The 11,608-nt window shown below is 44.5% G+C and overlaps 1 protein-coding gene across 1 annotated transcript in view; it reads right to left on the bottom strand.

Moving 5' to 3' along the window:
• Positions 1-11,608, bottom strand: part of myo18ab (myosin XVIIIAb) — a gene marked incomplete at its 3' end in the record, with an annotated part of 65,905 nt that overhangs the window by 37,321 nt on the left and 16,976 nt on the right. The window contains 6 exon segments of the mRNA XM_037677746.1: positions 810-910; positions 993-1,135; positions 2,028-2,238; positions 2,329-2,505; positions 3,324-3,430; positions 4,003-4,090. Of these exon segments, the coding sequence (XP_037533674.1) occupies positions 810-910; positions 993-1,135; positions 2,028-2,238; positions 2,329-2,505; positions 3,324-3,430; positions 4,003-4,090 (827 nt within the window).

The following is an 11,608-nucleotide window of genomic DNA, read 5'->3' as shown; positions in this document are numbered from 1 at the left end:
GAAACATGTTGCTCCGGTACAGTGTCATGTGCAGATGTTCTCATGATGTCTCACAGCTCAGCATGACAAGACACCAACAGTCCAACTGCACCACCTGCTGACGCCAACTGGCATCACAGCTTCAGACCTTTGCATCAAAACTGGAGAACACGTGCCACTTGTCAATCATGTCAGCTGATCTGATCAGAAGATCATTGATCAACACATCCTGTGAGGTTTGGATACAGAGCTGATCATGTATGAGCCGCAGAAAGAAATTCATCCTTCACTGTAAGGAAATACACTCCTCTGAGGAGTATTAATTAAACTAAGGCTAATTTTACGTCAACACGAAATACTGGAGCACATTTAACAAAAATTAAGTTCGGACATCTAAACCTATAAAGTCAAAAAGATTCAACAAAAACAGGAAGTCAGTGGAGCAGTGGGCAGCCTTTCAAGTAAAAGGGGAGAGGTTAGGGAATAGGTGTCTTGCTCAAGGACACAAAGACTTATGGGCATGGTGGGGAATCAAACCTGCAACTTTCTGTCCCAAATCAGCTGCCTTACCACAGTCTCTCCCCGCCTCCCTCCTTAGCTCCATATCTCTGAAACTGAGTGGTAGCACTGATGTGTCCACTAAGCGCCCTTACCTGAGGGGTCACCTTGAAAGTCTGGACTTCAAAGGTTCGTCGGTTGTAAAAGTACCGACACCTGCACAGGTTAACTACTGCTTCTTAACACATTGGTCATGAAAACACACAGAGACAAACATGGTTGCCCTTTGAACTGTGGAGGTGCCGTGTGCGAGTGTTCGAGACCCTGCTCACCTCAAACTGCTGTCCGCTGCAGCCATCATGTAGTAAAACACATTGAAGGTGGACTCTGCTGCAGGTCTTCTGCTCACCCTCAGTTTCTCCAGCAGCATGGTCTACGCAGGACAACACACGGTGGTTACTGTGCACGCCTCACAAAGCTCGAGGTTCTCAACGGGTCCGTCAGGTGTGTGGTACCTGGATGGAGGCAGAGGCCACCTGACCCGCCTGGTCAAAGTCCAGAGACACCACGTGAGAGAAGCGGCTGGCGTTGGAGTTCATGGAAGTGGAGCTGCTGCCAAACGCCTCCAGGATGGTGTAGACCGCCTGCCACTTCTCAGCTGTTTCACACAGGAAGAAGATCATCAGAAGGTTTGTTCTGGAGGAGGAAGGCTGAAGATCTGTCCTCATGTCCACCATGAAGAGAGGGAACCTCTATGAACACAAGGCTAACGGAGGAACATGAGACACCTGAGCATGACACACGGAGCTGCAGTGACACCAGAGTTCCTTCCAGACCTAGTACAGGTCCTGAATACTGAATACTGAATACTTATTGAATACTGAATACTGAAAACTGAATACTGAATACTTATTGAATACTGAAAACTGAAAACTGAAAACTGAATATTTACTGAAAACTGAAAACTGCATATTCAAACTGTCCGTCAGGCAGTCTGACCCTCCTCTACCACAGACCCCCGGCTGAGAGGAGGACGTCACGCTGACATGAAGTGGTATGTGAACACAGCTGCAGGGCCTGCAGAGCTCAGAGGCAGGATTACTGCAGGGAACATATGAGGAAGACTTCCACAACATCTCTGCTGCTCTGAAGGTTCCTCACAGTTCAGTGCTGCTCATAACGATCAAAGGACAGAAGTTTGGCAGAACCAGGACTCTTTCAAGAACTGGTCCTGCCAACTGGTTCTATACATACATATATACGGTACACACCCACATGTTATAATGTATATACATGTTACATGTATGTTCTGTAAGAAAACTTCTGTCACGTTTGAATAATTTCTGCTCTTCCACACTTGAGACGTCTGTTTGTTGACATGTTGACATGTTGACATGTGTTGTGTTAAATCCATCCAGTTTTGAACGTGTGTCGGAACAATAAGCTAAATATGACTCACCACTTTAAAATAAATCAAACAAACAAATAAAATGACACAGCATAATTTAGGTGTCAATGTGTTGTGGCGTTTCTTCTTGGTGAAAACCAACCAGAGAAGATCTTGCCTGTGCTTCCAGCCACTGAGACCAGGTACTGGACAAGGTGCTGGCAGTTGGTGGTTTTGCCGCTGCCTGATTTTCCCAGCAGCACGATGGACTGATCCTGGCGGGTGGTGAGCAGGTTCCTGTAGGCCGACTGGGCCACGGCGTAGATGTGAGGAGCAGTGTCCTCCCTCCGACAGCCTTTGAACATGTGCATCACCTGTTGGTGGACAGAGTGTCAATCATTAAGATCCTGCAGGTTCTAACTAAAGGTACATTAGAGTCCTGTGGGCTCGAGGTGTTTCCTCACCTTCTCAGAGTACATAGACGGTGTGCTGAGAGGGTTGATGACCACCATGTTGGGTCCAGCATAGGAGTGGATGAGGTTGCCTCCGTAGCGCTGCCTCAGGCAATGCAGCACGCTGGATTCACTCAGGTAGAGCAGTGAAGCCAGGTCTTCTGACTGGTCGTATGATGGAGGGTTGGCCTGCAGAGGGACAAAGATTTCAGGGAAGCTGGTTCATCTACAAGTCACTAAGAGTTAGAACCTGAACTTGGGTTTCTTTTTCAGAATCACAGATCTCCACTAAACTGAACACAGATGCCAACTTGTGATTCGTTGGCATCTTTGCAGAGACTCTACGTTAAAGTCATGTTTCAAAATGTTGGACTGGTGGATGCAGCACAAACAACGATGAGTCCAGATACAGGCAGGAGGTGGAACACCTGGAGAGCTGGTGCAGGAAGAACAACCTTCACATCAACGTGAAGAAGACGAAGGAGATGGTCGTGGACTTCAGAAGGAACAAACACACCTACACCTCCCGAACATAAGAGGATCTGCAGTGGAAGTGGTCTCCAGCTACAAGAACTTGGGTGAACACCTGAACAACAACCTCCGCTGGAGCAACAACACCACCAGCCTGATGAAGAAATATCATCAGAGACTCTACTTCCTCAGACGGCTGAGACGAGCTGGTCTGGAAGCTCAGTCCTCACCTCCTTCTACAGGTGTGCAGTGGAGAGCATCCTGTGCTCCAGCATCAACATGGAGGCTGCACAGCTGCAGAAAGAAAAGCTCTGCAGAGAGTGGTGCTCCACCATTTTCTGCTGGAGTTTAAATGAAGATCTTTTTATAGTAGAGATGATGGAGAAACAGCCGTTTGGTCAAATTATAAATGTTACGTGTGAAGTCCTTTCGTAGAGATCTTGTCAGATGCATTAGTGCATGTTCAGGAGACTTCCAGATCATTTCTGTAGTGGCTGTAAATCTGAGCTGCACTGTGACAGAGGTGTTCCACTCACCTTCTCTACGTCATCTTCATCCACATCCAGTAACGTCCCATCATGCTCCAGTTTGATTTTCATCTTTCCCTCTGGCATAGAGCCAGCCTCGGTCTTCACCACAGTAGCTGCAGACAGAACAGGGACGTTAGGCGTTTTGACCCCGTCTGACGGGAACACATGGGGGGGTCTGCTGTGTCTCAGCCTCCTTAGTGTCTGGTCCTGAGTGAGTTCCAGCTAAAACACTAAACTTACTTCACATCAAACCCTGTGGCTCCATCATGGAGAACCATATGTTTCTACATGCAACACAAATTTAGTTACTAATTATTGTTTTAAAGAAATAAGTTGCATTTTCTATTGTATATTTTTAGAAATTATCATTTTAATACATATTTATTATATACTGTCCTTGATCTTTGAATTAATTTCAAAATAAAATGAGACACTGTGATGAAACCACGAGAGACAGAGTCAGAGACAGAGACAGAGACAGACAGAGACAGACAGAGACAGAGAGCAGAGACAGAGAGCAGAGACCGATGTGGGGACAGGGATTAAACGATCCACAAGAAACTCAATAGTTACTGTTCAGAAGAAGTTAGGTGAAAATCACCGGATGACGTAACATTCCATAAAATCAGTAAGCACGTGTTAACCTATGATCCAAAGATGTTTTAAAATAAACCTTCTGTCTCACCCAGGGAGAAGCCATCTTTATGAACAAGCCAGACCTTCTCTGATCCGTACCAGACCTGCTCCGCTGCAATCTGCTCCTCGGTCTTCACCTGAAACGACAAACACTTCAAGACTCAGACAGCAGAAGGTTTTAATGCACATGTTGTCACCTCGAGCAGTTCTGAAGCCACACGGTATCTTCAGTTTGAACCTGCACATGCGATAAGGTTACAAAAACAAGTCTGTCAGGATGCTGAGGCAGGAAGGTGTGTGAAGAACGTCAGGTCCACTCAGAACAACAACGCAAGCCGTGTGTGTGTGTGTGGGGGGGGGTCCAGTTACAGCCATTAGTACCTCACTGAGCAGCGACTGTTGGGGCGAACAGCATTTGATATTTTCATTTCGGCTGTTTCAAAAGGCCTGCAAACGTTTGCAGAGAAGTTCTCAGCTTCTTCGTGTCGCAGCAGCTCGAGCTCGAAACCTTGGACGGTTGCAGAGGATTCTCCTCTGACAGAAAACATTTCAGAACAGCAACTACGATGAAGATTATTCATGTAGAAAAAAATGGTCTAACGATGACCATCTTCATGTCTAAACTGCACTTCAGCACATTCATTGAAGGTGGGGGCAGCTACTGTCAAAGAGAGCCGAGGCGGGTTTCATGTGGATCGACGTGGACAATGAAATCACGTGCACAAACTGGAGTATGGTTTTTAAAGCATTGCACATGCTGAAAACTGCTCGCCTTGACACGTCTACTGGTCAGTTGGTCGCAAACTGTCAGACCTGAGAGAAACTGCAGCTAAAACTTGAACTTTTTTCTCACACTGTTAGGTCTCCAACAGCCCCAGCTCAGAGAGGTACTGGCTTTTTATAACTGGACCCTGAATCATTGAAAACAAAACCTGCACTAAAGCTTGATGAACACATTGTACACAAATGTGAAAAGAATAATAAAAAGTGAGCTCAGTTTTAATTGTGAACTAAAAAAAGTTAGGACACAACTCTTAACTGAATGTCTCTACTGTTGTAATGAAAGCATGCATTTCAGAGCAGGCCATAGGTGATTGTGTGACGAGCCGGTGCATTAACGGCAGTCAGGCACAGCACACAGCACACCTGGGGTTGTTTATCTGCAACACGTGCAGCCTGGAACGAGGCTAAAGGATCCTCCTTCACGCAGCCCTGGAAGGTTTGGCAGCATCAGGAAGTCAAAAGGCACAGACATATGAGCAACACGTGACACACAACAGCTGATAAGCATGAAGATACAACAGGACATCATCTGCAACACTGAATATTACAAACACATAATGCTACTTCATTTTTTAATTTCTGCAAAGCCGTATGATTTACACAACACGTACAGCAAACTGGAAGTTCAAAACTGGATGTTTAAAACCAGAAACAGGATCCAGTGCAGCCTGCAGGCTTCTAGAAAGTCCCACATTTTGCACCAACTACAAGTTAAGAAGAAATAAACACCGTATCTGACGAGAGGGAACAAGTATTCACTATCTGTTGGTACATAATTGACAAGGAGCAGAAGAAACAAACAACCGTCACCTGATCCCTTCAGCAAAATCTTCTCCAGAAAAAGCAGAACATAAACGTGTTTGTTACACACTGCAGGGTTATTGATGCCAAATAAGATATTCTGTTATTGCAATTATGATCAGAAACACACCAGCACTTCTCTGGAAGGACCTTCAGAGAAGGAAGTAGGCTCTTCACTAATTAACTAAAATTATTAAGCATTCAAAAATCAAACAAGGTCACGTCTTTAAGCCTTCTAATTGTTATTCTTTATTAGGTAATTTAATCAAATTTAAAAAAGAAATTCATTAAATGTAAAAACATTCTTCCAAATACTGCTATATTTTCATTTACAACTGTTTAAATTCAATTATTTTCATTCAGTATCTAAAGGAGTTATGTCATTTATCTAAACAAGTTTTTTATTTATTTAACTTTTGTTGAATTTTGAACGCTCAGACCAGACATTTATTTTGTAAACCCTCCTGCTGCCCTTGGATCAAACCCCTCAGGACTTATTTTGAACTTTAGACACTTTTGGAATGAATTACATTTGACACCAATAGCAAGGTTTATAACATAAGAATAATGTCTAACAATGTCTGTGAGTTGAGAGAACAACTCCTGGTTTTAGGTCCATAAGGGGCCGAGATGGTGTAGAGGCAGGGCAGCCGGCTTGGGACCCAAAAGTCCCAGGTTCGATCCCCAGTCACTGCACATCACGTGGTGTCTTTGGGCAGCACACCTCATCCCCAAAATGTCCCCCGGGCGCTTTCAATAGCTGCCCACTGCACCACCTGGTGGTGGATGGGTTAAATGCAGAGACTAATTTCGCCATTGTATGGAAACATACAGTGCTGACATTGTGATGACATTATTATTATTATTATTATAAATGACCAAAAAATCTCTGGATCAAACCGAGGAGTCGTCACTTCAGCACCATCTTTGTTACTCGTCATTATCAGCAGCAGCCGAACAGAACGCAGCTCTAATCCAGATTACACCAGATGTACTCTAATAAACACAGAACGAGTACTTTTTATTCTACCGTTTCTTTGCTCTCCGTTTTCATTCATTCGACCTTTGGCTAAGAGGTTGGTGTCACTGAGTCACGAGGACTCATTTTCAACAGAGACCTGTTTTAGTCCAACAACAAATAAAACAACCGTGATGAACTTTTATTGTCAAGTTAAAACTCTCATGTTTTCACTTTTAAATACTTTAAAGGGTTTACAAAAATCCTTTTTGGTCTTTAACAAAGCTTTGGTAAAATGTTTAAATACTGACAGAACACCAGTAAAACCGTTAGTGGTCAGTTCAGCAGAACACACAACACATGAAGGAGTTAATTAGCAAGTCAGTCAGAATATAACTGTGCAGCCATTTGTCTGTAGCCAGTGATGGACCTAACCCCTGACCCTTAACCTAACCCGAGACCCCTTCCCCTAAACCTAACCGTCTGACCTCTGACCTTAAACCGAACCCTAAATCGGACTACTGACCCTAAACTTAACCCAGGACCCCAGTCTCTCTAAACTTAGTCGTCTGACCTTCGTCTTTAAACCTTCCCCTGACCATAACCCTACCTTGTGACCCTGTGCTTAGCCACTGCTAAGCCTGGACACAGACCCTGACAGGAACCCTGGGCCCATCGCCCACATAATACTATCTCTACTTGAAACCCTCGGTGGACTGAGGGCACGGCTCTGGGTGGTGGGTGGTGTTCGCGTGGGGGACCTGGCGCAGTGACAGACTGTGCACAAATTCTGTCACTGAAGGAGTTAAATTAACAAGTCAGTCAGAATATAACCATGGAGCTGTTTGTAACAGTGATGGACAAATGAAAAAACGATTCTGGGACGTCATGCTCCGTCTGTGTCGCAGCGTTACCAGGAACGACCTTCCTGCATGCAGCGATGATCCAACCAAGTTTAAATGAGAAGACCAGTTAACATGTGAGGGTTAGTCTTCAGCAGGCATTCTGGAACACAATAGGTCTACAAGGGACAAGTTCAAAACAGACTCTACCTCTTTCTGACCAACATCTGGTAGTTGAACAAGAAGTCCTGGTGAAGGGCTTATGGGACCAGAACTAATACCAACTGCAGGCAGAGGGAGGCTAGGGTCTGGGGTGACCCCTGAAGAAGGCTTTTGGGAAGGTGGAGTCGTAGGGGATTTGATGGGTGTAGATCTGACAACAGGACGTGGAGTAAAGGGTGTAGGCTTGGGTACTGGAATAAAGCCCACAGCTGGTGAGAGAGACTGAGGTTGTGGGCGAGAGAATCTGGAAGAAGCTTTGGGGGCATCCACAGAAGCTGATGTGACTTCCTTTACAACTAGACCAGAGTTTGTAGGACTTTGATTTATGTCCTGTGATATCCGAGAGGGTTTGATCTCTTTCTGCTCCTTTTTCTTCTCCTCTAGCTCAACATTTTTATTGTCTTCATCTTTCTTCTCTAGCTCCACCTTTTCTGCTCTTTCATCTTTGTGTATTCGTGGGCGAGGTTCCCTGGTCCTGCCTCTGACCATCATGTTTGTAAGTCCTCGCGTGAAGTCATCTCTGCTGTCCGTTTTGATGATGTCATGCTTAAAAGAGAATCCTGACATGGATTGGGCCTTTAACGACGCTGCTCCTGCTGAAGCTTTGGGTAATTTTTGTTCTTCTTCCTCTTCTGTGGGTAAGACCTTCCTTGCAACACGACGGACCACGTTCACCTCTTTCTTGTAGGTCAGTCCAGGGTCATCTACAGAATCCACTGAACTGGTGCAGGTACTTGCAGGAAAACCATTCCCATTGGTTGAACCATTGACCATGCTTTTGCAGATGGTCCTATTTGGTCCTTGCTGGCTGTTAAAACCTGGTTCTGGACTTGGAGGAGCTTGTAGATGCTCGGGGCTCTTAAACTCAGCTGCTGTCTTCAGCTGTGGTTCAGGGCTTTTCAAGCGTTCCGGGACTTGAAGTGAGGTCCGAACTTTTTGTGGGGAGGGACTCCTGAAACGGCCAGTTGACTGTGCGGACACTGACGCCGGACTTTTTGCCCTGAATAAACCTCTGCCAGGATCTAAAGCTGGAACGGACTTGGCTCGGCTCGTCAGCCCGTCACTTTCTGACTAATAAAAGAAAAACAGAACGAGGATGAGAACTGGAAAAAAATCAAATCAAAGCCCGTTTTTTTGCCCACAAGAATCAAAACGTTAACTCGTGTTTACAGACGACATCAGCATAGAGACAAGTTTATGTAAAACTTTGATTGTCCAAGTCCGAACTTGAAGAGAAAGATCAATTAATTTACTTACACCGCTGCTGCTCACTTTGTTCTCGTCTTTGATCTAAAATCATTCGTGTAAAAACAGGAACAAAGATCAAAACCTTGTCACTGCACAAAGCTGACGATCACACGCTGGGCCAAAAGCAAAACATGCAGTTTCTGAGACCAGAAATAAAAAATCAATGCACAAAGTTTGGTGAAACGTTGTTTCTGATACCAACACAAACGATGGTCAAGAGGACCAACTAAAACTATGAACGTTCTGCTAGTCAGAAGACCAGGTGGTTTCAATCCAGGCAGATTAGAACTGAACACAAAACAAAGAGCACTTGTAGTTTTCATGTTACAATGATCAGAAATCAAAAGATGTTAGTTAACTCTCCAACATCATGCATGGAATCTATGAAACGTCCAAATGAAACTTCCCTTTTTTTCCCAGAAGGAAAAGCGAGATGAAAATGCCATGTCGTTCTGCTGTCATTGGTTGTGACGGACAGGATGAGAAGATGAGGACAAAGACGTGGCGAGGAGCTAGAAGAGGATGAAGGGACACGTCACACAAGATGGAAGAGCAAGGACTAGTAGTCTTTATCTCACAACTATCTAAGCACTGACCAGTAAATCCCAGTTTGTGTCTTTGGATCAACTTTTACCTAAAGACTGTTAATCCAGTAGATCATTTAAAGAACAAGTCCAGTCTGAAAACACAACTGTTGGTTAACAAGCTGCCATGATCGGTTTAAAAACTAGAGAAAGCATCAAAAATGGTTCCTCAAAACCTTCTGGGTGTTGTCTCAGGACTAAAGGTGCTGTGGAACGTGAGGATGGAGGCCAGTCACGATTAAAGCTCACTGTTCGTGGCCATTACCTCCAAAACAGATGTTTCCCAGTCAACTGTCAATCAATCTGTCAAGAGTGGACAGATGTCTGGCCTACACAGAGAGCCAGTTGTGGTCCAGATGCAGAAACATTTCAAGGAGATACAGGTCAACAGAACTTACCAAAATAAAATGTCAGACTCTAAAGGAGTCAGTTAGCAGGTCAAAGGTTAACGTTCATGAAAAAGACTAAACCAGAGGGTTTCATGGCAACACAACATCATCCAGTTTCATCTGAATGAAGCACAAAACAAGAACAAAGTGGAGCTGTTTTACCCAGAATGCAGAGCGGCAAACAGCATTTAAACATGGAGGTGGAGGGTTGATGCTTTCAGCTTGGTCTGGGGTGCCCATCAGTCGTAGAGTCCACCATGAACCAGACCAAAGGACTCTACAGTGTCAAACGGTGCCACTGGTAGTCCACAGAGGAACTGATGGCACCAACTATTACAAGTTCAATAACAAGCTAATAAACTATTAAAAAACTGAACTGTGGTGTGAGATGGCTACAAGAGAACCCTGTGAGAGGAGAACTCCCATAAGACCTGCAGTGGACCGTGTTAGACAATTCATTCTGAGAAGAACCACCGATGCCGTCTCGAAAAGACCAAAACAGTGAAAGTTTGATTGGACTCATCTTAAATGTGCAATAAATTGTCCAGCAGCTTAGTGTGTAGGTGAGTCATGAATGGAAGCATCACATAAACCAGGGTCCGTGTTAGAAGCTTGGCCTGTTGGCTTCTTTAAATCACACATGGTAACATCGTGCTGCTGGGCCTTATGTTTGGCAACAATAATTTAAATCTTTACTGTTTCAGAGGTCAACCTGTTATTAAAAGTTGGTCAAACTGAGATCATTCAGTGTTTAAGAGTCAAATGTGAAGCTGAAGCTTAAACAGGATCGTGATGCAAGAGGACCAACATGTTCACCAGCAGCTCATCTACAAGAGAAGAGCTGAAAAACAAGAGTCCATGCGCAGCTTCAAAGTCTGAATCAGAACACGTGTTATCGAACTGTACAGCAGGAAAAAACATTTACAGTAAATTAGAATCCAGTGAAAAACCAAGACCTTACCTGAAGTGATGGAAGTAAAATCTACACATGAAGGAGCATCACTGAACATCAAATATAGTTTCAAGTTACAATAAATCTCTAAAAATGAAAACAACTTTTTCAAAGTAAAGTCAGATAAGAAATAAAAATCCAGGCCACACCATCAGGAGACCACACATGGTCCATCTAGACCAACGTGCTCTTATTTTAGTTTCACAGTCAAGTGACTAAAATCCTGTTGCGGTGAATGTTCTTTGGGGATGAGATCTGATCTGAAGATGTCGTTAACGTTCATCAGACCAGCCAACTGAACGTTTGAACAAAGTCTTGGAACATAACGGAAACCTCCAACACACAGAGGTAGGTGAGGTTGGACCTCCAGACCTCTGAAGGTTCTCCCACTGACCTACTGAGAACTAAAGAGCCAAACTAAATCAGAAGAAGTGACCATCAGGATCTCCTTTCAGCTAGAGTCCACTCGAGCTGCTTCAGCGGCTAACACAAGACTATTTATAGCAGTGGAAGCTCAGCGTTTGTTTTTCTACTAAAGAGGTGAGGAAACATTTTCATTCTACCTGCAAGTGACGCAGTTCCACAGACTGTGTCCAGAAGCCCTCAGAAGATCAAGGTGGACCCAAAAACAGTTTCAGCAGAAAGAAAGCCGACGGCCGAGCACAGAGTGGACAGCAGAGAAGCAGCGCGCTCATAGGACGGTTATTTCTGACCGTGGACGGAGACGTAGTGACAGCTGTCCTGATGGAGGCCGTTAGGTGGAGTAAAAATAGAAGAGCAGGCCTCACACCATCGGAGCTGCTGGAACTTCAGCAGACAGCCCTGTGAAGATTAAACTAACCCCGTGATGAAAACTTACACGTTGTTTACTTTTAA

This window comes from Nematolebias whitei, chromosome 6 (genome assembly GCF_014905685.2).
Source record: "Nematolebias whitei isolate Nwh7 chromosome 6, NemWhi1, whole genome shotgun sequence".
NCBI lineage: Eukaryota > Metazoa > Chordata > Actinopteri > Cyprinodontiformes > Rivulidae > Nematolebias > Nematolebias whitei.
Note: the sequence above shows the minus strand (reverse complement) of the source record. Positions and strands in the feature narration are given on the sequence as shown.